A 27,275-nucleotide genomic window follows, 5' to 3' on the forward strand; every position below is an offset into this window, starting at 1 on the left:
TTTTTTCTAGTAGAGGTAAAAAGTTAAAAAATGTTAAGTGCTAGTCTAGCCAGGAGAACATTTCCCCCTAGAGAAGAGGAGTTAGTTAGTGAACTCTCCTTTTTCCATGCTGCAAACCTGATCACCCTATCCCACAGAAAAATACATGGATTAGGTCATTGGGAGCAAAATTAGCCGTGAAGTTCCACATAATAGGCCACATCTTTGGCTGATGTATATCACTGTTTCATTTAATTTCATACAGCAACACTGATTTACACCAGTTGAGGATCTGGTCCACAGAGGTTTCCCTAAATTATTCCAGGGGTTGGGGTTTGCCCTCCTGTGCAATGAACAGAGAGTTCCACACATACATCCTGAGGTCTGCGAGGCTGGGTACATCTGTGCATAGGCATGGAGCCGTCAGCTTGGCTCTGTGGCCCCATGATCCCTTTAGGATTCTAGGTAGCTCAGCTTTATTGGAGCCATGCTACGGGAGCTTCTTCCATCAGCAGCTACTGATAGCCCCTTCCCCCCGCCCATGAATAGTGATTTCAAGATATAGAGAGGGACAATGAAAAAGTTATTTGAAGCTTCAAGCTACATTGACTGTTTTGCAGATTCCCATGAGTTTTGGAGAAGGCAATACATGCCTAGCCCCTCTCCACTTGAGGATCTCTGACTTTGTAGAGAGGAGGAGTGGGAAGAAAGAATGGCAACATGGGTCTCAGAACAGGGGTGTTGGAACTAGGGGAGCTGGCGGTGTGGTAGCACCACCTAGCTTTAAGTGGCTTCCATCATGTACAGGGTCTACAGTTTTGTTCAGTGACTTTCAGCACCCCAACAATAAAAATTGTTCCAGTGCTGCTGTCTCAGAGGATGATTAGGCCCCTTGTAATTGTAAATCAAGAGTGAAAACACTGAGATGAGAATTATTATTGCAGATTATTTTTAAGAGAAAATGGGCCAACATTTTCAAAAGCACCGGAGTGATTTAGAAGTTTAAGTCCAATTGAAAAGCAATGGGACTTACACTTCTAAGTTACGTAAGTGCTTTAGAAAATTTGACCCATGATGTTCTGGGCACTGTGTAAGACAAAACAATAAGACCATTCCTGCTGCAAGGAGTTTACCAGCCAAAAACAGATGCATAAAAGAAGATGCACTTGGAGACCCAGTTAACTTAGTGTTGGTATGTAATGATATCTCTCCTCTTATCTAGTGCTGGGGTAGAGTGTAGATATTGTGTGTGTGTATGTCATATGGTTTTGCAGAAATTACAATGTTGCCTTTCTGATCACAATAGTACCTCTGAGGTTGAAATATCATTTCTTTCTAAACACATGAATCAAAATTTCAAAAACTGAACATCTGAGCAAAATTTCTCGCTGCTTGTACCTGCAACTGATCTGAAGAAATAAAGCCTGTTTCTCTTCCCACTTATACAGGAACTGCGTACTAGTGGAACTCCACTGACTTTGAGGGAGTTACTTCTGTTTTATACCAGGGTTTCTGAAAGTTGAATTAGGTCCAATGTCTTTCAAAGTAGCTGGTGTCTAATAAAAGAAATGTCTTTACCTGCAGTTCTCCAAAACCGTATTTTTCAAGTTTGCCAGATTCAGGTACCATCAGGAGCAGATATTATGTTCCATTGTATAACATAACAAGAAAATGAGTGACAGCATAAGGTGCTATGCCTCAGTGTATTAAGCGGTACATTTGAACAACGGGCTGAGATCAAATTTTTCAGATGCCAAATGTTCTTTTACATAGTTCTCCTGCTATCAGGGGAAAGTCTGAGCAAGTGTCAAACTCAGGTCATTGTGGGTATTTAGAAGATGTCAATAGTTAAAGACAACAGTAATTTCACACAATTCATGCTAAGAATGGGTAGTAGAGGATTTGGTACAGTGAAATCACGAAACCAAGCTGTTTAAATTATGAACTAAACATAAGCAGCTAAAGAGATGTGCTTATTACATAACACTTCCACGGTTACTGTACTTTTTAATTAACATTTTAATTTATATTTTTTTTTTCTTTGCAGGCAGGAATGTTCCCCCTGGTCCTCACATATACATGTCTGAATACTCGATTAAAACATAGTTAAAGAGGATATTAAAGCTTGGAACACTGTTTGTGGGTTCTAGGAGGATGGAGGAAAACAACTACTCTTGTGTATCCAGTCAGTCATGGTGTCCCTCAAGCAAAGCTTTCTAGAACACTTTCCCAAGGAAAGAAGATAAAGCAAAGTTCAAAAGGTAGGTTTAGACTGAATGTTGATTTGAGCAATGTTGTTGACTCAGCAGGTATAAGTTGGAGTGGTGAGGATTCCTGTGTGGAATAATAGCCTTGAAGTATCTGATCCACAGCAAAGGTTCAAACCAAAGAGTCCGTAAGGAACTCAGTAGTAATGTGAGCTGCTTCGTGCTCATAGAGAACTTGTGGGTAACTAGCCGAGGGTGTTTCCCCTTCCATTACAGCTTAACAGGGAAGCATCATCCTCTCTCCTTCTAATGCCCTCTGCGAACCCTCCCCAGTTCTGTCCATGTTAACCTAAATTTCATGTCCCATGGAAAGCATATCAGGGGCTTTCACATCAGGTTATGTTTAATTAGGAGTCCAAATATGGATTTAGATGCTTAACTTTTAGGTAACTAAGTTTGAAAATTTTGCCATTAACTACATCTTTACTTATCCCTAGATCTTATGCTTATTTCCCCCCTCCTGCTGGGTTCTGCATCTCTGGGCCTCAGCTGGCATGACACAGTAATTTGGGACATATGAGTGGAAGAAATTTGCCTACTGAATCTTGGGCATTGTACCTGAGAGGTCCCAATCAAATAACATAACAAAGGGCCGGACCTAAACTTTGCTTGGGGGGAAGAAAGGTCTGGTGGTTAGAGCAGTATCCTAGGACTCAGGAGACCTATGTTCATTTTCCTGCTCTGCCACAGACTTCCTGTGTGACCTTGGGCAAGTCACTTAGTTTCTCAGCTGCCATCAGTAAAATAGTGATAATAGTTCTTCCCTCCCTCACAAGGTGTTGTGAGGATAAATATATTGAAAAGCTTCAGGCAATCAGATACTATGGTGATTTGGGCCATATAAATACCTAAGACGGATGGAAAAGAACATACAGGAAGTTTAAAGAACATACAGACACCTACGACTGAGTAACAGACAGAGAGGTAAAATAGTTAACGTTGGGTGCATCTGGTGCTGTAGGGAATGAGAAATAAGTCTGTGCACCCACCCGCCTTGTGGGGTCTCAGTGCCCAGGCTCCAGCCTGAACCGAAAAGTCTACACTGCGATTTTTAGTTCCATGAGCCTGAGGCAGCCAACCTGCGTTCTGAGACTTGGTGCTGTGGGGTTTATATTGAAGTGTAGATGTATCCTCTGATGTGAACAAATACAATAGATGTATAAATACAAATAGATAATTATATAAATACAATGTACCCTCTGATGTGAACAAATACTAGGGCTTAGGATATAGAAGTGAAACTCTTAAGGTAGGATTTTACCCACCAGAAATATGAATACAATCAGCAAGTGAATCTATGTGGATCACTACTGAATCTTCCTTAGCAGGGTTAACAAGACAGCATAGTGGGACTACATAATTGGCAGACCCATCTGGCAGCTCCTGACTTGGGTCACTGAAGCAATTATATTCTGTGCATGCTGCATAGAAACAGAAACAATGTGAGGAGGAAATCAGATAAAGAATCTAGTAATGGCAGAATTCCTTATGATCACAAATAATCCCTTGCAAAGATGCCACCAGTAAAATAGCACCATTTGAACAAAGATAAGAAATGTGTCAACAGTTCATGGGAAAGGTTGGACAAAACTCTGGGTAGAAGCAGTTATGTCGGATCTTGCCATTGACATGTTTGTCCTTCTGGACAGATTAGATCCAGAACTCTGGTTCAGGTGACCTTCAGGTCTGAGCGTAACCAGTGGCCCTCATCAGAACTGTCCCCCCTTGGATTTCAATAAATGTTCTTCATGGTTATCCCCTCCCTGTGGGGGCAGGACTGAATTATCTTAATATGTAACCCAAAAGATGAAGAAATTTGGATTTTTTTTTAAAAAATGTAGTTTAAACAGTGTAGCTATTACTTTAAATATATCCTTGGACACTGGTTAATTCCCAAGTGTATGGTATGTCACTTGGCTGTTTTTCTAGAATCTAGAGTTTTGCATGGTCACGTGGGAGTCCAATGCCAGGGAGGAGTGGTGCCATCTGGAAAGGCTGGGTGAGGAGTCTAGTGGTTGAAAAAGTTGTTGAGAACACCTGAGAACCACCTCCTCCTCTTCCCCTGGCCTGCAGTCCTGATGTGACCCACTTCCCCACATTGCTAGTTCAGGAAGCAGCTAGATACAGCTGCTTGCGTGGGAAGCAGGCAAGAAGCAGTACTGAGCACAGAATGGCCTAATGCAGGAAAGAGTTACCCAGAAGAGGTAGGAGTCAGTCCTCTGTTCTTGTGTACAGTCAATGTATCTACAAGCTGGTGGTGCATGAAAAGGTCATTGGCATCTCTGAGTTTCACAAGGAGCCTGGGATTTGCTGTTACTTTGTGTACACACAGTTTATGGTAACAATTGTAATATTAGTCAGGAGCTGCAGTAAAACATTTAAAATCTCCCAACAACCCAAATGCTCCCTCCGTAAATCGTTAGTCTTAGTCAAATGAAATCATGCCTAAGTCCGGCTCTTCAGATATAGCCACACCACAAGCCCATAGACTATGTTTACTATCCTCTTCTGATTATTTAAGTCCATAAACGTGTTTAGTTCATTTGAAGCCCAATTTAAGCCTTTCTTGCCCTGAAATCCAGCTGAAATAGCAATGCTGTCACTGAGCTGGTCAAGACAATCTGCTGCCCAAGGCAAAACTTCAGTGTGCTGCCCCTCCCAGAACGGACTTTTGGGGTGGGAGGATACGTTGAGCCATCTGTTGGTTCGGTGGTGCCTCGTTTGCCTATAGCTAGAGTGACCAGTGAATTGGTGCAAAGCCCTTCTGTTCTTGTTTAATTCTGAAATGCACCTGCAATCTTGGCCCTGAAATTCCAGATTCTGTTGCTGGCCTTAGCAATTTCAGGACAATGAGACTCGTTCAGAACTTGTGTGCCAGTTTTATACCACTTTATCTCTACTGACTTCCCAGGAGTTACTCTTCAGTTACGCTGATGTGAGGTCAGAAACCGATCTAGTGCTCCTAATTGCCAGAGCACTGCCGGTCACAAGTAGCTCGAAGAACTTAGATACCAGTGTGATAGGCTCTATGCATTGATTAAATAGCTAGAGTACAAAGAATGCATGAAATAGGAAGGAAATAAGATGATAATATTTTTCCTGAGTAGCCTATAAACAGAAACCAAACTTAAAATCTCTCCAGAGAGATTAATTCTATCCACAATGGGTACACCCATTATCTTCTAGTTGCCCTGAAATGTTCCTAAATATCATGTAATAACTCCATGCAGTACAGTGGAATTCCCATGTCACATAGCAGGATCTCGTAGTATAGTGTATGCTAGCTTATAAAGTTTCTCATGCACTGTAGTCAATAATGTTATCTTCTATTCACAAACTATGGGCCAAATTCTTTTCATATATATGGTTCCCTTAACTTAATTAAAAGCTGGATGCTTGCTGCAGAACATAGTTATTCCACCTGGATTTTGTCTGGGATACCAGGATTAACATACATATTCTTTAAAATGTCAAGTAGGACTTTTACTGGCCACCAGTTGCCAACACATAAGGTTTATGGTCCCTCTGAATTAACTGCATCTGATGTCAGCGGAACCACCGGCCCCTCCCAGCTGAACCCTTTCCACTGAGACCCATGTTCTAATTTTAGTTTGATTTTCCAAATAATCAGCTGCGAACTCTAGAGATTTGCTGTCAGGCAAAACAATTGTAATTGACCTCTGTGGTCTGCAAGTGGGCACTCAGAGTTGATAGCATTTAGTTATACATCCTGGACTCAATTCTGCTGTCAGTTACACCGGTGAAGCTCAGCTGCATGGGGACAGAATTTGCCCTCACCCCCGTGCTTGTGAGTGGATTCATTTTTTGTTAAATGTGTACTTGGTAGGATCTTGAGCAGCGTTCATGGCTTTATGAATGGGAAACTCTGAATATCCTTTCAGTCAGCAGTGTCCAACACTTGTAGCATGACAGTGGAACTTATTGCTTCAAAGAAGTCAAGAGACCACAATTCGCGCTTAAGGGGGACCGATTCTCTGCCTTGTTCCGTTCCCTTTGTGCCTCTCAGGCTGAGGAACAGCAGGGGAAGGACACTAGCTGTTCAGAGTGCTCCCGCCTCCCATGAGGATCCATTCCTGACTGTAGTCAAAGCAGTGGGAGACACTGGGAGAAATGAAGCCCCTGAACACATTCAAATACTTCCATTTAGAAATCACAGGGCATGGCTCTGGGAACACACACTGAACTCCTAATCAAATACACATTTTCTTCTTAATCCAATAGTCTCTGAGTGCCATGATTTAGAGCCTGGAGGGCCAGAGGTTGGACATCCCTGCTTTGGCTACAACAGATTTCATCTCGGACAAGCTGCAGATATGCATGTGTCAAACAAAAACCTCTTCAGATGAACTGCCCTGGATTTGAACATTCTACAGACATTGGTACCATAAAATGTCAGTGTGTCTGGAGAGGTCTTTTTAACTACAAACAGAGCAACCAAGACTGTTTGGTGTTATCAGAGCTGTCTGCTCTCGGTGGGCAGGTGGGTGGAGAATCCCACTAGGTTTGTCAAGGAGGCCAGGTTGAGCCCCCTACAGAAAGTGCAGGGGAGCTATTCCCCTTGAGCCAGTGGATCATCTAATATCCGTATAGATCTTGGGGGAGAGCCACACAGAAGTTCTGTGCTTCCACTCCAGATCCAGAGCCCCTGTCCTCCTCCTGGGTTGCTGACATAGGAAACTCCCCCCACCCATTGCTACTTTGAGAACTTCTTTGGAAGTGTATGTGTGTTGTGAGGAGGAGGCTGTTTTGATTTCCCAGCATAGAAGGCGACGGAGGCTGTTTTAGCTGGATTTGTTGTTGCTGGGTTGAGGGAATGATGTGTTCCCTTGGCCCTCCCTTTCTAGATTCCTCCCCACAAGCAGCGCTCTGGATCCATGGAGGGTCCTTCCAGAGGGTCCAAAGTGGGGGGTGGCCAGGATCAGAGCAAGGCTTCAGTGAAAGTTGTTGACTCCTACTCTGCCCAGGATGGGAGAGATCAGCATGCAGAGAGTCCTCTCTGTGCTTTGATCTTTGAAGATCCTGTTCCTGATTGTGACAGAATCTGACTGGCCACCCACAAAGGGATATTTGGAGAAGCATGCGGGGTAGGCTGTGCTAGGCACATGGTACTGTATTTAAAGAGCTGTGACTCGGTTGAGTCACTGCAGTGATTATCATACTTTAACTTTATTTAGCATATTTCTTCAGAAGAATCTCAAGAGCAGGTTTCTATTTACACTGTGCGGTGCCTTGTCTGGGGTTTCTCAAGTCAGTGGGTTGGTCTATAGACCAGTATGCTAGGTGGGTCTCTGTATCTCTCAGTAGGATTTCAACGCCTTCTGCATTCTTGTATTAACTCTTAGCTTAGTAATATAATCATTGTCTGTCCTGCCTCCATGGCTCTGTCTACCCTGGTTTTTGTCCCTATGTAATTACATGAGTGCAAACTCACAGTATAGATACACTGCACTGCTATAAGTCAGGGGGGTCACTCTGTGTGACTTACCCACCTGAATTACTGGGTTAAGATGTACAGGTGTAAGCCCTGTTTTGCACTGGTGTGCTATGGTGTGCAAATAACTGGGGTTTGCCCAGGTCTAACTACATCAGTGTAGCTACATTAGTGCCAGCTTCTGTAGTCTGCCCAAGTTGGTGACTGCCGAGGAACAATCACTGCTAAGGAAGGACATGATCCTGTTCTTGGACTGGATTTACAGCAGTGAAATTCCACTGACTTCGTTGGAACAGTTCCTGATTTACTCTAGCATGAGATGTGTCTGGCTTGTATCTTACAGACAAAAAAAAGGGGGATGACTGGGGGGTGGGCTAGATTGTGGGTTTAAGGCTTGTCCTTCCTTGTGGGGGTTATGATGCAGCTGCACTGCAGGGGGAGCCCCTGGGGAACTGCAAAATTCCTTCACAGTCTCCTCGTGGTGGAGCGGCAGCCCGCCTCCAATTTGAAGGGCATAGTGTGTATTCAGCTCAACACTGATGTCTATACTGAGAGGAGCAGGCCCCACCTCCACTCCACCCACTTTGGGTTGGCTACAGCCACTTGGGTTAGCCTGGAGCATCTCTACATTCAGGGAGTGCAAGGACAGTAACTGTAGTTGACCCCTGTTGCAGTAACACAAGGAAGAGAGAGGCTCCTCCACTCTCTCTCTCTCTCTCTCTCTCTTTTCCCTTACCCACTTACACAAGGCCATCACAAACTGCCCCAGATTATTTGTGGTTTTCGAACTTATAAAGCTGCTCAAATCTGTGTCTTGCAAAAAAACCACAGGAACAGAGGAGGATGCAGCTGTGAATCCATCTAGACTGGTCTATCAGTGGCCAAACCCACATGCAGACAATAGCATAATAGGTCATGTGAAATAAGATGCCTGTTAGTGGTTTCTGCTCTGAAAACTTGGCAGTTAGCGGTCAGCACATGCCTTGAAACACAATAGTTCATATGCCCTATCCCTACTTGTGTCCTGTCTCACGTAACTGTGGATGTTCACATTAGTCAGATAAATGCCTACTCTTACAAAGCTGCTGAGCTCTTGGTCTCTATGATACAACATATAACGAGCCTGCCACAAGGTTAGAAAGTGTTTCCTAAATCAGTTTTAAATGTGTTGCTTAGCAGTTTTATGGTGTTCTTGCATTATGTGGAAAGGTAAATAAAAGCACCCGATTTACCTTCTGTCATTACTATCTACGCTGCTAGCAAGTCCCCGCTCTAACTTAGACAGGCTGGATAGTCAGTGCAGAGTAGTGAGGGCTACAAGATGTAATAAGCCTTCACTTAGTCCTGAGGGACTATCCTTAAGCAGGTAGATGAATCACTACAGCTACCAGGTGGCATAACCTTGGCGGTACCCGATCTTGGCCATCAAAAGAAGGTGGTGACTCCCACCTCCTTTCCTGCCATAACACTCCTACATAAGGGGAAAAAAAATATTGACCCTGCACGCAACACATAAGGAAAATGGAACTTAATAAGAGGAATGGTATAAGCACCTGAGATAGATATTAGGCACAGCCAGAGATTGGATTAGATAACGAGAGGCCAAGGAGAAGGGTAAACTTGGGCATTTCTATTCTATTCTGTATAGGTTCTTGTACCACTCTTATCATCATAGTATCTGAGCACTCTCCAGTAGCACATTAAGCATCATGACTAAGACTACGATTTTGTCACAGGGGTCTTGGAAGTCATGGAATCCGTGACTTCCAAAGACCTCCGTGACTTCAGCCCCAGCAGCTGGGAGCTGCAGGGTCCCACCACCTCCCGCAGTGGCAGGGAGCTGTGAGGTATCCCCACCATCTGAGGCAGCAGGGCCCCCAACCTCCGAGCCACCATGAACAGCAGGGGTACCCCGCAGCTCCTCGCCACTGCAAACAGCAGAGGGGGTATCCCACAGCTCCCCACCACCGTGGACGGCTGAGGGACCCCTGCAGCTCCCTGCTGCCGCTGGGGACAGGGGAACCCTGCAGCTCTGAGCTGTGGGTGGAGGGGAGACCTGGAGCTCCGAGCCCCCATGGGTGGTGAGGGTCCCTGGAGCTCCCAGCTACCCCACAGCTGCTCAGCCCCTTCCCATTTTATCATGGATATTTTTAGTAAAAGTCAGGGACATGTCACAGGCTTTTGTGAATTTTTCTTTATTGCCTGTGACCTGTCCGTGAGTTTTACTAAAACTATCCATGACAAAACCTTAGCCTTAGTCAAGACTGACATCTCTCTCTCTCTCTCTCATCCTTTCCTCAGAGGGAGAATGATGTGCGCAGTGGAGTGTTATGTTTTGGTAGGGTTTTGGTTTTTTTAAACATACATGCTTTGTGTTTGTTAGGGCATGCTGGTTGAAAAAATATCTTGTGTACTTGGAATTGACGAACTTGCCCCTGAGAGAGCATGGTCTCCTGCACAGATGAGGTGGACAGCTCCTTTCTGCCAGAGGGGCGGCATTGTCAACCGCAGTCTTCCTCTGAGGGCTGTAGGCAATCTTTTAGATATGCTGAGCACAGGCCACTCAGCATCTTGAAGATAAGAACAGAGACCTTGAACTTGACTTCATGTTCTATGGAAAGCCAGTGTAGGGAGCAAAGATAGGTCTGATGTGCTTGCGGTAACCATGTTGCTAACGAGAAGTGCTGCAATGTTCTGTGCTAGCTGGAGTTTCTTAAGAGCTAATGGCTTCATGCTCAGGTTTATCCCATTGCTATAACCCAGATGGGAAGTGATGAAGGTGTGTCTAACTGAGGCTAGCTCATCATCCACCAGGATGGGACACGGTCTCCTAGCCAACAGGAGATGGTAGAAAGCATTTCTCCCAGATGCTGCTATGTGAGAGCTTAATGTCAGCTAAGACTCCAACAGCACTCCTAAGCTATTGATTGAATTGACCAATTGGGTGTGTGTGCCTTCAGTCAAAGGAGACTGCACCTAGGCTGCAAACTCTTCGAAGTGTGCTTTTCTCTGCTCACCAGCAGGGCTCAGCTTCAGCCAGTTGTTCTTCATCCATGAGCTGATCTCATCTAAACATTGGGCCATCTTGGTGGTAGTGGTGTGGTCATATGTGGTGGAGAATAGGTAAAGTTGTGTATCATCTTCATATTGCTGGCACTTGAGTCCATGTAGTCTGACCAGTTCATCGCTGGTCATGGGTAGATCCTGAATAGGACCAGAGAGAGAATTTATCCTTGTGGAACCCCATAAATGAAGAGTCTAGTCATGGAGGTTTAATTTTCTATCACTATTCTTTGAGTGCACCCCTCCAGGAAGGACTCAGACCATTTCAGTGCATTAACCTGGATCTCTGCCACCTCTCTGAAACAGGATAGCAGTATCTCAGGTCAAGAGTGTTGAATGCTGTAGAGATGTCCAGGAGGATGAGAATGGATGTCTGCCCTCTATCCGTTGTCAGGAGGAGATCATCCATCAGTACCACTAAAACTGTTTTTGTCCCAGGTCCTTGCCTGAATCCAGATTGTGCCAGGTCTAAGATATTGACTTCAGGCAGGAAAGTTTATAGTTGGCCTTTGACTAGCATCTCTATGAGCTAGGACAGGAATGGAAGGTTTGAGATACTGGGTGGTAGTTGGCTAGAACCAATGTATTTGGCTTGGTTTCTTCACTGTTAATAACACTACTGTGTGTTTGAAGGAAAATTTCCTTCATTGAATTAGACCTTACCTTAGACTTTAGCCCATCCCGTGCTTTTCTGCACATTGAACGACTCTCATTTGCCATCCTTGCCTGTCAACCGCCCTTCTCGCCAAATATTCCCATTTCGTGTTGATGTGCTTGATGTCATTCAGAACTGTTTGTTTCCATGTTATTTGCAGTCTTCCTCTCTTTCTTCTTGCGTTTTCTGGCTTCCATTCAAGGGCGGTATTAGGTAAGCATTCTTTTTCCATTCTCAGCACATGTCCCAGCCATCTATGTCGTCTTTTGTACATTATTTGTGAGAGGGTGCCTTGTCCAGTCATTTTTCTGACTTCTTCATTCGTCTTCCTATCTCTGTATGTTATTCCCAGTATTCTTCTCAGACATTTGTGATGAAATGCATCCAACTTTTGCATATCTTTCTTGGTAAGTTGCCATGTCTCACTGCTTTATGTTGTGATGGCGATAACAATTGCTTTGTGCATGTTCAGTTTTGTCTTGAGGGAGATGTTTTTGAGTCTTCCAAATGCAGCGTTTGCTTTCTCGATTCTTCTTGTTCTTCTTCTTTCTTTCCTCAGAACTAGTACCATCTTGGCTGATGATACTTCCAAGATATGTAAAATTGTCCACCTTCTCCAGTTTCTCTTCTTCAATTTTGATATTTGTCCCGATAGTCCCCACTAACATGACTTTACATTTCTTTGCATTGTATCTCAAACGTATCTTCTCCATTACTTCTTTTACTTGGTTTGTGCATTTTTATAGTCCGTTGGCATCTTCACTGATAAGAGTGATGTCGTCGGCAAAGTCTACATCAAATAGCCTTGAATTGTTTCACTTTAGGCCATATGTATCACTGTCTCATTGTTTTAATCCATAGTCAATGACTAGCATAAACAAAAAAGGAGACAGGACACATGCCTGCTTTACACCTGTCTTGGTGCTGAATGGCTTACTCAATCTGTTTTCCATTTTAATGCAGCATTTTGAGTTGGTGTAGAATGCCTTCATAATGCTAATTAATAAAGCATTGGTTATTTCAGTCATGAATGGCACCAGTTGCTCAGGACTCTATCACCTATCAGGAAGGGCCTGGGTCAGGCTGTCAGGTCTTGTGTCCAGAGTGTCTTGTACTTTTGAAGAGTGAAGGATGTACTGACCTCCGGGAATTCAGGTGAGCTGTTTGTTGGCTGGCATAGGGGGAGCCGATTCATGCAGCTTGAGAATCCGTTCCATTTCCTGCCATGGAAAAGCAAAAATGAGTCAGCAGTTTCTCCCTCCATGAGGTCTTCTGTACTAGGACTTGAAACCTGTCATTGGTTCTAAGCAGCCTTTGGAGTGGGGTTGGCTTCAGGAGCATGGGCTAAGAAAAGAGCTAAGTAGGCAAAGGGAAAGCTTGGCTTATTTGAGTTGGGAGGAGCTCAGAGAAGAAGTGAAGCTAAACAAACTGCTGCCAGCAAAGCATGTTGGTGCAGCCATCAAAAAAGCTAACAGAACGTTAGGAATCCTTAGGAAAGAGAGAGATAATAAGACTGAAAATATCATGATGTCAGTATAGAAATCCATGGTACGCACACCTTAAATACTGTATGTAGTTCTGGTCACTCCATCTCAAAAAAAAAAAAAAAAAGGATTAGAATTGGAAAAAGTACAGAGAAGGGCAACAAAAATGAGTTGGGGCATGGAACCGCTTCCATAGGAGGAGAGCTTTCCAAGCTGAAAAGTCCCAGTCTTTTTAAAGAGACTACTATGGGGAAATGTGATAGAGGCTTATAAAAGCACTAGTGGTGTGGGGAAAGTGACTAAGGAAGTGTTATTTACGCCTTCACATAACACAAGAACCAGGTGTCACCTAATGAAATTAATAGGCAGCAGGTTTAAAACAAACATAAGGAAGTATTTCTTCACACAACACACAATCCACCTGTGGAACTCATTGCTAGGGGATGTTGTGAAGGCCAAAAGTATAACTGAGTTAAAAAAAGAATTAGGTAAATTTCTGGGGGATAGGTCCATCAATGGCTATTAGCCAAAATGGTTCATTGCTCTGGGTGTCCCTAAGGCTCTGACTGCCAGATGCCGGGAGTGGATGGCAGGGGATGGATCACTCGATAATTGCCCTGTTCTATTAATTCCATCTGAAGCTTTTGACACCACTCAGTGTCAGAAGACAGGATACTGGGCTAGGTGGACCATTGGTCTGACCCAAAATGGCCATTCTTATATTCTTTTGTCTTTTTGTGAATGGAGATTTGTTGTTCCTGTCTGTTTTTGTTATGAATCAATCTTCAGACTGTTGATAAAGTTGGAGAGAAAAGGCTGTTAGTTCTTACCTAGGTCTAGATCCTGTGAAAGATCTTCCCAGAAAGATCACCTCTCTGCTCCCCTAGTCTCTAACATGCCTCAAGAACCATTCACTGTGATGTTCACAATGTTCTGTTGACTTGAGTGGATTCTGGGAACCTGGCAGACACAGTATAGGCATCCATACGAGGTGGGAACACCACAGCTGCATACATGCTCAGCAGTGTGAGTCACTGATCAACACAAAGATCCTGCTCTCAATAAGGGCATCAGTTCATACTGGAAGCTTAAAGGAGCATGAAGTGGGGGAGAGGAGGGGAAGGAGGAAGGGGCGAGTGTTGAAGAAATTCTTCACAGCTTCACCAAAAAGTAAATAATTAAGGAGGAGAAAGACATACAGGGAAAAGAAAAGGTGGGAAGAACAGCAGACAGCCTGAAGAAAGAAAGAAAACAATAAAAATAAAAAGGACACCCAAAGAGAGCCTGGTTTTCAGGTGCTGGCTTTTGATTTTGTGCCTACAACTAGTACGTCCTAATATTGTGTAAAAAGTGCATCTGAATTATTTGCACCCTCAATAAATGTCACTTGGACTTCTGAATTATGGTTGCACCTGCAGAGCAGGTACATAGACATCCAAGTGACTAATCGTACCCACTTATAATTGGGGCCACAATTTTATCCTTTGCAATTTTTTGCATTTGTAAAATCATGAGTGCAAAAACAGACTCTAGTTAATCCTGGGCTGAAAATGTGCACCAAAGGACCCATTTTGCTCTCACATAAACTCACACTGAATTTGATGGGAGGTTTGCTCTTGTAATGGACATCAGGATTAGAAGCACAAAGGGATGGACACTTGGGTTCAGCTATACTGGTGCAGGAATTTAGCTGAGGAGGTAGGAAATAGTGGCTACAAACCATCTACACACCCTGCCCCAATCCTGGAGCTAACTGAGGTTGTTTTGGACTCTAGGATAATGTAGAGAAGCTCTAAGGCCAAGTTGCTACAGAATTATAGGTCATTAGGAGTCAGAGTAGCAGCCGTGTTAGTCTGTATTCGCAAAAAGAAAAGGAGTACTTGTGGCACCTTAGAGACTAACAAATTTATCTGAGCATAAGCTTTCGTGAGCTACAGCTCACTTCATCGGATGCAACGGACTCCAACGAGACACCAGCTCCTTTCACCCACCCACCTCTAGCCTGCCTATGACATGGGGGAGTGTTGGGGATAGAAGTATAGAGACAGTTATACTGGCTTTATGCCATTTGTGGATTCCCCTAATCCTGAGGCTAGTCACTGTGTTCGAAAGCTATTCCAAAATCATCTTATTTCATTGCCGATACCTATATAGTTATTAGTGTATTAATCAACGCATTCTGTGGCTGAGGTGCTCCTGATCTTGTAGCAGTTTTGCAAACCAGGAATTGAATAGTACTTCCTATGCACATTTCCTGAAGAAGGCCTTGCCACAGCGGTTTGCACATGTATCCTTTGCTGACTGTTCAGTTTAGGGTGACCAGATATCCTGATTTTATAGGGACAGTCCTGATTTTGGGTTTTTTTTCTTCTATAGGCTCCTATTACCCCCCACCCCCGTCCCGATTTTTTCACATTTGCTATCTGGTCACCCTGGTTCAGTTTCATATTTTTCAAATTCAGCAAAACATATGACCATAAGGTAGCAAAGCTGTCTTCTGCTCTTTGCCTTCCTATTAACCACACACTCATACAGTGGTAGCTAAACAGCTCCTTTCAGAGAAAAAACATTGCAGACTGCTCTATGCATGAGCAGTTCCATTAAGAGAGAAAATGGAGTTATAACTAAGATCGCACCTGGATGCTGAGTCCTGTCTCATTTTAATCCAGTAGTAGACACGATGCTCTTCACACTCTGCTGCTGAAAGCAAAAAAAACACCTGGAGAAAGGATCATTGTACTTCGCTTTCATTGGAATAAAACCTAAGTTTAAAAGTGGTTACATAGCAGGTGGCTTTTAATATGCTGTTGCACAACCTAGACCTCGGCAGTGCCTTTGCAGCAGTCTCCCAGAGCTCCAGGAGGCAGAAGGGTGCACTGTGTGCTCCCCTCCATTGCTGCCAGGGTTATGGCCCCATCTCACCGCCACTTCCTTTGCAGCAGTTGCTGCCACCATCCGGGAGCAGCCCTTACCCCTGAAGGGAGGGCAGGGTCTTCTGTGCAAGGATCACCATACCTGGAGGTGTTGCGGGGAAGTACCTTACCCCTCCTCCACGCTTATACACCCACACATTGGCCAGCCCCAATGTTGCCGATAAAGAGGATGCTCTGTCTGATTTTTAAAGCACTGGCTTCAATTCTTTATTTTTAATTTTAAAAAGCAATATTTAAAATATCTGAACAAAATAAATATCCACTATTAACTGACCTGTAAAGAAATAACTGTATGGTTCTGATCCTGCTTCAACTGAATTCAATGGGATTTTAGCCAAGGGGCTAAATTCAGCCCAACTCCCTAGTAGCACAGAGATGAAAATTGCACTTCTGCAATACCAGGGACTGCTGGTGGTTTCTTCCTTGGGGGCGTGCAGGTGGAGATGAAAGGGAGTTGGCAAATCAATCATGTGATGCAGATACCCTTACTCAGGCTGAATAGTATCTTACTCTGCAAAGTGTTCCACTGACTTCACTATGCTACTTCGGCATGAGGAACAGCTTGGTGCAAACAAGGCTGACGAAATCTGGCCCTGAATTAACATGCTTATGATCTGCTGCTACTAAGTGAGGTTTAATATAAGAAAATAATAGTGTTTTCAATGCCCTGTCTTTCTGCTAATCATTGTTTTTAAGCTGTAGCCAAATCAATGCGTTTTTGTTTCTAGCAGAAGCTGGAATATCTTTACTGTACCCTTTCATGATTAAAATCTCACTATATTGCTGTCTTCCTACAGAATGAAGAGATATAAGTGTCCCTTCAAGTATCCCATGAGACAAAAGATCCTGATCCTGTTTTTAACGGTGTGGCTGCTTGCACTTCTGAAACTCCTCAATGTTGAAAGACTCTTATTCCCTCACAAAGGTATTTATTTGGTTGAGCGCTTTTTAAGCACTTCTTCTTATGTTAAAAACAAATACTCCCATCTTAGAAACGACTTCCAGTATGAAATTAACTGTTCATATATATACGAACAAGAACCCGGTGAAATTGGCAAGAGTTTAGAGATAAGAAGAAACGACATCATTGATTTAGAAGATGAAGACGTTATAGCTATGACCAGCGATTGTAAGGTGTATTATACACTTAGAGGATACCACCTAAAGCCTGTTTCCCCGGAGGAGGAAAGTTTCCCATTAGCCTACTCTTTGGTTGTTCACAAAGATGCAATAATGGTTGAAAGACTCATACACACAATATACAGCCATCAAAATATTTACTGCATCCATTATGACCAAAAGTCCGCTAATACTTTCAAATGTGCTATGGACAATTTAGCTAAGTGCTTCCCCAATATTTTCATTGCATCTAAATTGGAGACAGTGGAATATGCACACATTTCTAGGCTCCAAGCAGATTTTAATTGTTTGTCTGACTTGATGAGGTCGTCGTTTCCGTGGAAGTATGTTATTAATTTGTGTGGTCAAGACTTTCCTTTGAGGTCAAACTTTGAATTGGTATCTGATTTGAAGAAACTCAATGGAGGAAACATGCTGGAGACCGTAAAGCCAAGTAGCAGCAAAAGGGAACGATTCACATATCACTATGAACTTGAGACAGTGCCTTATAAGTACATGCAGATGCCTGTAAAAACCAACATTTCTAAAGAGCCACCACCTCATAACATTGAGGTTTTTGTAGGCAGTGCCTATTTTGTTTTAAGTCGAGCATTCATCCAATATACCTTTGAAAATTCTCTTGCTAAAGATTTTTTTGAATGGTCCAAGGACACTTATTCTCCAGATGAACATTTCTGGGCAACCCTTGCACGTCTGCCTGGAATACCTGGGGAGATTTCAAGATCAGCTCAAGATATAACAGACCTGCAAAGCAAGACTCGCCTGGTAAAATGGAATTATCTGGAGGATCACTTATATCCTCCTTGTACTGGTACACATCTTCGCAGTGTGTGCATCTATGGAGCTTCAGAATTAAGGTGGCTTATAAATTATGGACACTGGTTTGCCAATAAATTTGACTCCAAAGTGGACCCTGTTTTAATAAAATGCTTGGCTGAAAAACTTGCTGAACAACAGAAGGAATGGGTTGATTTGTCTTCTGAAAGCTCTTTCATGCACAGACGTTCTGCTGATGTTTCACTATAGCAGTACACTATACTCAGTAGTCAGTAAAAAGAAAAGGAGTACTTGTGGCACCTTAGAGACTAACCAATTTATTTGAGCATGAGCTTTATCCAGAGTCTGACGCTCCATAGCCTTGACTTTGTACAGTCATTTATGGGGTGTAAAATACTACCAAATCAGAATGCTCCTTCTGCACAAGTGTAAATGACTACACAAGGTGCAATAGAGAATCAGAATGCAATGGAGAGTCAGCCCCCAGACGCGATGGATCATTGTATAAATCACCAAACCAACATTGTGTCCTTAATATCTTTCAAGGTGATACTTATAAAAATGAACTCCACTTTTGAATGCTTTTGTGGGAGGCTGTGGCACTGTCTGTGGTAATGGAATGCTTCAAATTGAGCCTGCTTGCGCAATAGCTAGGATAATTCCTCATGTCTGTCCTCCTTATTCCCCTCTTCTTCTTTAAAAGTTTTGAAACATAGGAAGGAAGATGTCCAGGTCTGCTACCTCAGGAAAGCTGCAAGGGGAAAATCCAAAACTCAAATGAGTCTAAAGAGAGAGTCTGATGACCACTGAGCCATAGGGCTGATCCTGTGAAGATGGGAGGTGATGGTGCTTAGCCATTTGCAGGATTGGACCCATAACAATGATTTCTGCAATGTGAATATGATTGGATGATATAAGAGGAGAGAGATCGTGGAACCTTGCCCACTGCATTGGAAGTAGCAGTGTTCTCGCCTAGGTGTCTCTGTATTTAGTTTTCCTCTCTATTAATTTTATGCTTTCATACACTTTTCTGTACCTGTGAATTTGGTGATGGTTGACAGAGGCAGCATTACACACGGCAGTTCTTTTGAAGTCTGTACGTATTCATCGGAGATGACAGCTTTCATAACCCTAACAGAAATCAGTGCCCGAAAACGTATTATTTGAGTTCAGTTGCCGTCTCCTCCATTAGAAACATCCTCCTGCAAAACCACAGTCATTCCGGTCAGGGACACCATTTTAGGATGGTGCCCTGGGTCTGTGTAGCTACAGTAGGTAACAAATGCGGCTTCTAATTAGCATTCAACAGTTTGGTGTTACATTAAAATGCAAAATATTGACAAGTCCGGATTTTGTCCTAGCCACAGGCCCAGATCCTGAGTTGGGGCTGAGGCGCACACAGTGCAGCTCAGGAGGGGGCTGTGCAGAGGTGGCTTTATGCCACCTTGGTGCTTCCCTGCTCCTGGGCTGATCTGTGCCAGGCCAGGCTCCCACTTCAACTTAGAACCCACTTGCTTCAAATTGCTCTAGCTGCCAATGGCCCCAAAGGTTATCCTGGTAGCCATGGATCTTGGGGCATGACAGAGCCCTTGCCATCCCCCTTCTCTCAGCTATGCCCCCTACACTGGGGGCCCGGAGAGGTGGTGATGGAGAAGAGTCTCTACAGCAGCTGTTGTAACCCACAAGTCCCGCTATGCAGGGGGAAGTCATCTGGGACCTGGATCTGGGACCAGAAGAGCTTTGTACTGTCCCAAGACAGCCCAGGATCTGGCTCGTGGTGTTCAATAACAGTATTGCTCTTGTCTTTATCTATCCATAAAGTGCTGCAGTAATGACAATGCCCTGTTGTCTCATTTACAGACTGGGACCAGAAGTACCCTTGATGCACAGTACTTATGGGAAGTGTTTAGCTGATTACATAAAATTATGGTTCAAACTGATAGGATTGAGGACATACATAATTTGAGCAAGTGATTCAATCTTAGCTTAATCACATAGGGTAGCCATGGACTAGTCACTAGTGGTTTAAGAATGGCACTGAGGGTCAGGAGTCATGGGCTTTCCTCCCAAATCAGCCACCAACTTGCTGTGTAAAGTCACTTAACTTCTGTGTCTCAATTGCCCCAACTGTAACATGGGAATAATGCTGTTCAACCACCTTTGTAAAGCACCTCGAGATCTGTGGCCGACGAGTCTATTTTGGTTAAAATTATAGATTATAACAACTTCTTCTCACCAAAACTATTTATGAAGTCTATAAATGCATGGAACACAGATTCCCTTGATGTTCACATAAATAGGAATATATTTTTAAAACTAAATGCAATTTAGGCTGGTAGCCTGCCATTATTCCTTTGGTGCTGTTTTGGTTTATCATGATAATATGGGGTATGGGGACTTTCTAGAATAGGAAGTATTGATTGTATTTACAGAGTTGTGCATTACCATGTTCACACTTGGGAACTCATAGTATACATAGAATTATGCTGTCATATCATGAAAGGCTGTTAGGGTGTCAGAGGGTCAAACTTAGGCCTTGTCTATACAAGACAACTTGCACCAGTTTAACTAAATCAGTTTAAAAACACATCTTAAGTTAAGCCACTACGAGTCTGTGTGAACAAGGCCTTATAGACTTCCTAGACCATGGAAAATAAGGGAACGTAGAAGTGATGCTGTCTGCTGAGTTAGTATCCCAGGGCCACCATCATGCTACACGTTACTGTGAAATACTTGTTTGAAGTGAAGTACAAGGTGTGCCCAGTCACAACGCTGTGAATTGTAAATATCCTGATGAATATCTGTTCTTTTTGATGATATAATCCAAAGCTCTTCTACCTTGTGGCATGATGGTCTACAAAATGTTTTCAAATACAGTCTATCCCCAAAATTTAAGATTAAATTTCTGGATTATTTTCGCCCCCTCACTTGTAAAATTTAACATTGGCTATAGATAGATGTATAACACACACACAGTATATATGTATACATGCAGTGTGGAGACCCCTGGCACTGTTCTGTGATAAAATATGAACAAAAAATCACAATAATTATGCATCTTTGAGGTCATCCCCTGCCCCTCATCCATCCCTCTCTCTCTGCTGGGACTTGTTTGAAATGACTGGTATGACCCACCTGTGGCTTTGCCATTCATGAGAAATGTGGCCATATCAAACATATGCTGAGATAAGTATAAAATTTAGTGTGGGCAAAAACTTAGCATACAAACAATTATTAATTAGGTATTATACTACAGTGGGGAATTTTTGCTTATTAAAGCCAGAACCTTCCCCCACACCCTCCACAAAAGCCTTCTATATAAGTTCATGGCTATAGCATTTTCAAATGGAAAATATATTTGCATCATTAGATGGCGTCCCATGTTTCCATCCTATTAAATACAAGGGGCCTGCTCATGGTCCCATTCCACCTCCTTTGCACAGCTCCAGTAGCACAAAGCAGGTGGAAAAGCAATTTAACTGGCCAGCTGGGGATTTTCCGAGAGAAGGCAACATGGAAGGGATATTACCAACAGAAAGAGGGCATGAACATTGCAGAACATTGCTGCGGTTCCTGGCTGCCAGAGTAGCCTTTGCAGACGACACAACTTAGAGCACTGCTACTTAGATCTTCCAGGCTGTGCTGTGGGAGAAGAATTAGTCCCCGGGATCAGGCCAAAGATATTTTAGTGGCTGGAAATAGGGGAGGCTGACAAAAGTGGTAACTAAGTTCTAAGAGGCATTTTTTAAGGAAGAGGAAAAAGTGACCAGTTTAGGAGACTAAGAAAACCTTCTTGGTGGAGGGCAGTACTTGCCGAGCGCCTCCTTGACTTTGTTCAGGATTTGCCACAGATTTCATGAAAGTAAATTATTGTGAATGCCACAATAAAGCTTATTTGAATGTGACATCTAAAATTGTATTGAGTCTCCTCCCTCTACTATCGTTGTTATGATTAGTGTATACAGTAATTAAAGTACACTTTAATTCACTTGAGAAATATGCATATTTGTTAGGTGTGGTCATCTGTTCATCCCCCTCTCCTCCATGTCTCTATCATACACACAGTTGATCAGAGGTAGCTCTTTATTTTAGTAATGGCTCTTTTTAACAGAGAGCAGTTGAATAAGTATGATACAGATAAGAGTACGAAACAAGACCCTACATCCAGACACCCTAAATCCTGGGAAAGTTTGGATCCAAAATTTGCAGCCCGGTTCATCTCTGTTGTTTCATCGCATGGTTGCTCAGCAACTACAACTCAAGGTCTTTAGACATTCTTTATCCACTGTTACCTGCACTGTCTCCATCTCAGAATTAAGAATGTGAAAATCCATGGATTGATGATATAAAAGAAGATACACATCACTGGTGAGTTAATGGTGCCCTGATACTAACCACCCCCAAATGACTATGCTGCAGTATGGACTCTCCTCCTGGCTAGTTGCTGAACCTGCCTGCAACAACTTCTCTCTGCTAAACCAGTGATCTAACCCTACCTCCCAGCTGCCAAACCTGTTCACAGTCCACCCTTGACTGGTGCTCAGATCCAACCCCAACCTACCAAATCCATCCATGAGTCTCTCACCCCACCACAGCCTCCCTGACGTTGAGAGGTCAGAGAAACGGGGGAAAGTGTGAAGGAAAAAAGAAAAAAATCGCAGAAGATAGAGAATTTCGTGGCTTTGGCAGGAATTTACTTGGCTCATTGAAAGGGGATTTCTGGAGCTTGGCAGGCAAGTGAATCTGCAGGTCTCTTTGGCTCCAGTCCTACAATGACTGAGGCGTGTACTTAACTTTAAGTAGAATGGGACTTCTCACGTACTTAAAAGTTAAGCACATAAGTCTTTGCAGGATTAGTGTCACCAAGAGCCCAAATGTTGGTGTCATGGAAGTCAATGGCAAAACTCTCATTAATGCCAATAGAACCAAGCTTTGGTACTAAGGGTCCCAAGCTGATTTATTTCCAGTGAAGTCAATGGAAAGATTGATATTGACAGCAAGGGGAATTAGATTGGGCCTTTAAAAGTTTAGCCAGCAGATTGATCGATTTTGAAAAATAGTCACAGACAACACTTTTTTGTAACTTGTCATGCTAATAAATGGACTGGGGTGAAAGCAGGAGGGAGATTGCCAATTTGAATGTGTGGTTCTCAGTGTTCATATTTTCTTTAATGTTGGAATAAAAGGATTTTAAAAGGAAGATTAGCAAATACAGAAAATGATCATACATTCTATATTTGCAGTAAAAAAAAAAGTCTTGGTTGAGAATTTCTATGACTGCTGTATCATTAGCTTGTGTCATTTAAATCAGAATGTGGACCCATGAGAAAAGCAAAATGCAGGAGATGAAAATGGTGAGTAGATGGTACCTTATTGTGAATTAGCAGTGTGACCTTGATTGTTAAGTACAGGGATAACCTTTGTTGATGTTTTTGTAGAATTTAAATTAGCTCTTGAAGGTAATGATTTCTGTTTATGTGAAAATGATGGTTTCCTTTTTTTTTTTTTTTTTTTTAAGAATAATGTAATCAGTGTGCATTTTATTCTAGTATCTGCTGAAAATATTCCTGTGCTTTTTGTATTTCAGGTGAATAGTTTGATACTCCTTTCCTTGTAAAGCTATCCAAAAACGTTTGATTTCAATTGGCGACACCTTTTTGCAGACACTGCTGCTATGTTTGTTTCCCCAGATCAATTTTCCATTCAGTTGTATTTTATAGGATTTCACTTTGTTGCTCTTGATGAAAAATCAAGTGGGCTTTGAGATCTCTCCTTTAATGAATGGCAGTAAGTGGATGCAGTATTCATAGTCTTAAATACGCATTCCCTTTGCAGAGGTCAATCCATCAATAATACATGCTGGAAATGTAGACATAATGTTATGCTGTACACTCATCTCAGGAGCATTGCAAGGGACAAGGTCAAAAGATAAGGAGTGTATTTTATGACAGTGTAACCACTCACGCTTGAATGGGTTAATGAGTTTATAACAGTTACTTTGTCACTGAGGCCAAATCCTGAGTAGTCAATGGGACTGAGTTGCAGATGCTCAGCACCACTTAGGATTGGGCCCTGCTCCCATTCAAGTTAATAGCAAAAATTCAACAAAGAAGGATCAGGCCGTACATCTGGATGGAGCACATGTATACACACGCCTACAATCTGACTAACTGAACATCATGCATCTTCCTCAGTCTATCCCTTGTTCTTCATCTCAAGCCCTTGAAGTGGTATAAGGCCGACTCCTGCTCCCGCTTTCTCAGGTGGGTGAGATTATTGTGCAAGTAAGACAAGCAGAGTTTGGCCCATAGATTCTATTTCTACAGATAGGATTTTGTTCTAACACCAGAGAGTTCCATGAGAATTTTCCCACTGACCCTCAATGGGATTGGGATTTGGCCATTCATTTACAAAGAGTATAAAAGTCTTCGAAAACATTCCAGTGTGCGACAATGTTTTTCATAGTACAGTACAGAAGAGATGGGTAATGTACCTGCGGACCTATGAATGCAAGTATGTAACGCTGCACAACAGAATACTATTCCAATAGCTGGTCATCCTGAGCTGATAGGCTCCGCACTAAACAGAAATAAAAAACAAATTGGATGAAAAATGTGTAGCCTTTTCCTTTAGTCTGAAGTTCATGAAATAACAGCCTGATCCTGCACTACATACTCAGGCAAACATCCCAGGGAAGGTAATGGGATTTTGCCTTAGTTTGCGAGGCCGTACACTCAATTTGATGGTATTTGTCTGTCTGTCATTAATTTTTGAATGCTGCATCTGATCAATTCCAAAATTTCAGGGAACATTCTAGGCATCAGTGGCCAGAGCCCTGTTGAGCTGGGGCTGGGGGGCTGAATGGAAAACCAAAGGGGAAAACATAGGTGACATATGGAGCTCCTGGCATCAGCAAAGTCACGGCTTCAGACACGTCTGTGATTGTCTATCGATCATGCACTGGCTGATGGCATCTATTAACACCTTCCAGCATAACAGAACCCCTTCTCTTCTCTGCTTTTCCTCCCAATTGAGTTTAACATGTTGCCACCCTGAATGACTCATCTCCCAGAAAAATAACAATGAGGGGAGAGAGGGAGATGAGAGAATGCATACAGCCCCTGGCATGGGGTGGAGGAACTAGGAGACTCTGTTATGGAGAAGGGAGGAAATAAGGGGTTACAGAACCCTAGTATGTGTTGGGGAGTGAAATTAAGGAAATCTGATATGGGGGACAGGGCACAGAGCCCTTAACATGCAGGTGGTGAATGGGGGGGTCCTAGTGTGTGTGGGGGGAGGGAATGGGATTGAGAGAAACCTTGCTGTAGAGAAGGAGAGAACAGGGGACCCACAGAACCCTTGCCATGAGGAGGGGAGAATGGGGGACCCTGGTATGGGAGGTGAGAGGGATGCAGGTAAACAGAACCCCTGGCAGGGGGGAAATTGGGGAATTACAGGGAGTCCCTGCAATAGAGCGGGATGGGAGAGTGGCACACAGTGGAGGAGAATGGAGGGATGCAAGAAGCCCCTGCTTTGTGCAATGATCTCGGTCTACACAAGCTACAAATTGTGTGGCCCCTGAGTTACCTGAGTATGTACTGCAGGGGTTGGCGCAGAGGTCAGATCAAAACAAATCATGTCCTAGGATGGGCTGCCTTGAGAGGGAAGAGCAGGAGCATCTGACCTTTGGAAAGTTCTGGAGACCACAAAGAAGGTGTAATAAGAGTTAGTAACTCAGAGGGCTTTGGAACATGCTTTCTGGAACTAGAGGAGCCTTGTGTTGTCCTGCTTCACCCTAGCTGTGGGGACAAGCAAGCCAGAAGTGAGCAAGCAGAGCGCTGCCAGAGGTGAACAGTTAGGATAGCAGAAGTGTCTGAGGTGGGACAGAAGACGCCCTTTCCATTGCCTCTCATTCTCCTGGTTCAGTGCCTCTCCTTTCTGGGCCAAGTGCTGCTTTCCTTACTCATTTAAGTGGTGAGGTGTGACGGCTTCTCCTGGGTAAGGAAGGCAAGACTGGACCACTAAAGTAAGAGCCAACAGAGCTACAAGAGAGCCCTGGCCCCTGGCTGGATTCAAAGCGTCCCTCCCTGCTTCCCAAAACCCTTGGCAGAGGGTGGCCTCCTCTGACAGAAGAGGAGAGTGACTGCTGCCCATTCTTCGTGTATGTTTCCATACATCTTCTGTCCCATCTCAGACACTTCTGCTATCCTCTGACAGCGCTCTGCTTGCTCACTTCTGGCTTGCTTGTCCCCACAGCTAGGGTGAAGCAGGACAACACAAGGCTCCTCTAGTTCCAGAAAGCATGTTCCAAAGCCCTCTGAGTTACTAACTCTTATTACACCTACAAGTGTGGCAAAAGTGGTGAGGACAAATGTTATGAATTGCTGATGTACAAATATTTCTCTCTGAAAAGGCCTTATCGAAAAGGCCCTATAAGGTCTTCCAATACAGTAACCACATCTTGGTTGTTAAGATGATTGTTGGTTCAACATGTAGTTGGGTTGAGATTCACACAGAAGCCAGCGCCAGGCCCAGTAGCTGTAAGTGAGCTGGTCTGTTGCTATTATTATTTATATTGCCATAGCACCAAGGAGCCCCAGTCACAGAGCTGGACTCCATTGCATGGGGGGCAGTACAAACACAGAACACAGGGTAAGTCTGGACTACAGCTGGGAGTGAGCGTCCCAGCCTGGGCAGACAGACTGTGGTGACAGGGCTCGGGCTAGAAATAGCAGTGTGGACGTTGTGTCTCTGGTGGAGATTCAGGCTAGCTCAGACCCAGGGGATGGACAAGCTGTAGAGCCCAAGCTGCTGCCTGGGCCACACTGCTAATTTTAGTGCGCTTGCTACCTCTGCTAGCATGAGTCTGTCTACCCACTGTGAGAGACTGGGTCAGTGCAGAGACCCAGCTGCAGTGTAGACATGCCCAATGAGGTCTAGGAAGTTTCTCAGATGAGATATGCAGGATCCAGACAGCATGCCTAGGGCAGAACAGAGAGAGAGCTTATTTTCTGACTACAGAAGTGGACAGAGAAATATCTTAGCTGGGATGTCTGCAAGTGGAATTGCCTGTGTGCAGCTTGGAGGTTATCACCTCTGCTCAAGGGAAACAGGACTTGGGTACATTTTGAAAACAAAAATGGATTTGAAGAAAGTTGCCAAAAGCTGCATCAATTTCTCTTCCCCCAGGAATCAGACCCACTGCAAAGCCTTAAGAATCTGCTCCTGCTTGGCAAAGCTGCAACAATAATAATGAGAAGAAGATTACAATATTTGGGTCAGAGAGGGCAGGAAAACATGCCAGCATCTGAGAGAACAGTCATCTTCATTCAGAATTTCCTTGGCCAAGGCAGTTCACTCGTTTTTATTGGAGTTTTCTGTGTTGCTTATTTAAAGCTAATTTAAAGAAGTGAAAATGTGAGAAAGAGGTGACAGATTTTCATTCTTCATCTAATGCAATCTTTTGACAGGAACCCAAACACGTTTGAGTTTATTTTTAAATAATCCTCTGTGGGCAACAATTAG

The 27,275-nt window shown here is 43.5% G+C and overlaps 1 protein-coding gene across 3 annotated transcripts; it reads left to right on the forward strand.

Annotated features, from left to right (window-relative positions):
* The first annotated feature begins 2,105 nt into the window (after positions 1 to 2,105).
* Positions 2,106 to 27,275, forward strand: GCNT4 (glucosaminyl (N-acetyl) transferase 4). 3 transcript variants are annotated; one of them, XR_013346141.1, is made up of 3 exons: positions 2,106 to 2,240; positions 16,631 to 24,013; positions 26,940 to 27,275. XR_013346141.1 is itself a non-coding variant. In XM_077817054.1 (2 exons), exon 2 carries the CDS (start codon positions 16,632 to 16,634, stop codon positions 17,997 to 17,999), a length of 1,368 nt encoding a protein of 455 aa, XP_077673180.1. In that variant the 5' UTR covers positions 2,106 to 2,240; position 16,631; the 3' UTR covers positions 18,000 to 24,355. The 3 variants fall into 3 exon arrangements, 2 of the variants coding, with proteins under 2 accessions (XP_077673180.1, XP_077673181.1); XM_077817054.1 differs by lacking the exon at positions 26,940 to 27,275 and having other exon boundaries at positions 16,631 to 24,355; XM_077817055.1 differs by lacking the exons at positions 2,106 to 2,240; positions 26,940 to 27,275 and adding an exon at positions 6,566 to 6,658 and having other exon boundaries at positions 16,631 to 24,355.

This window comes from Eretmochelys imbricata, chromosome 5, assembly GCF_965152235.1.
Source record: "Eretmochelys imbricata isolate rEreImb1 chromosome 5, rEreImb1.hap1, whole genome shotgun sequence".
NCBI lineage: Eukaryota > Metazoa > Chordata > Testudines > Cheloniidae > Eretmochelys > Eretmochelys imbricata.

What these genes read in the sequence shown, in the direction of transcription:
- GCNT4 (XM_077817054.1), top strand. Translation starts at nt 16,632, where the DNA reads ATGAAGAGATATAAGTGTCCCTTCAAGTATCCCATGAGACAAAAGATC.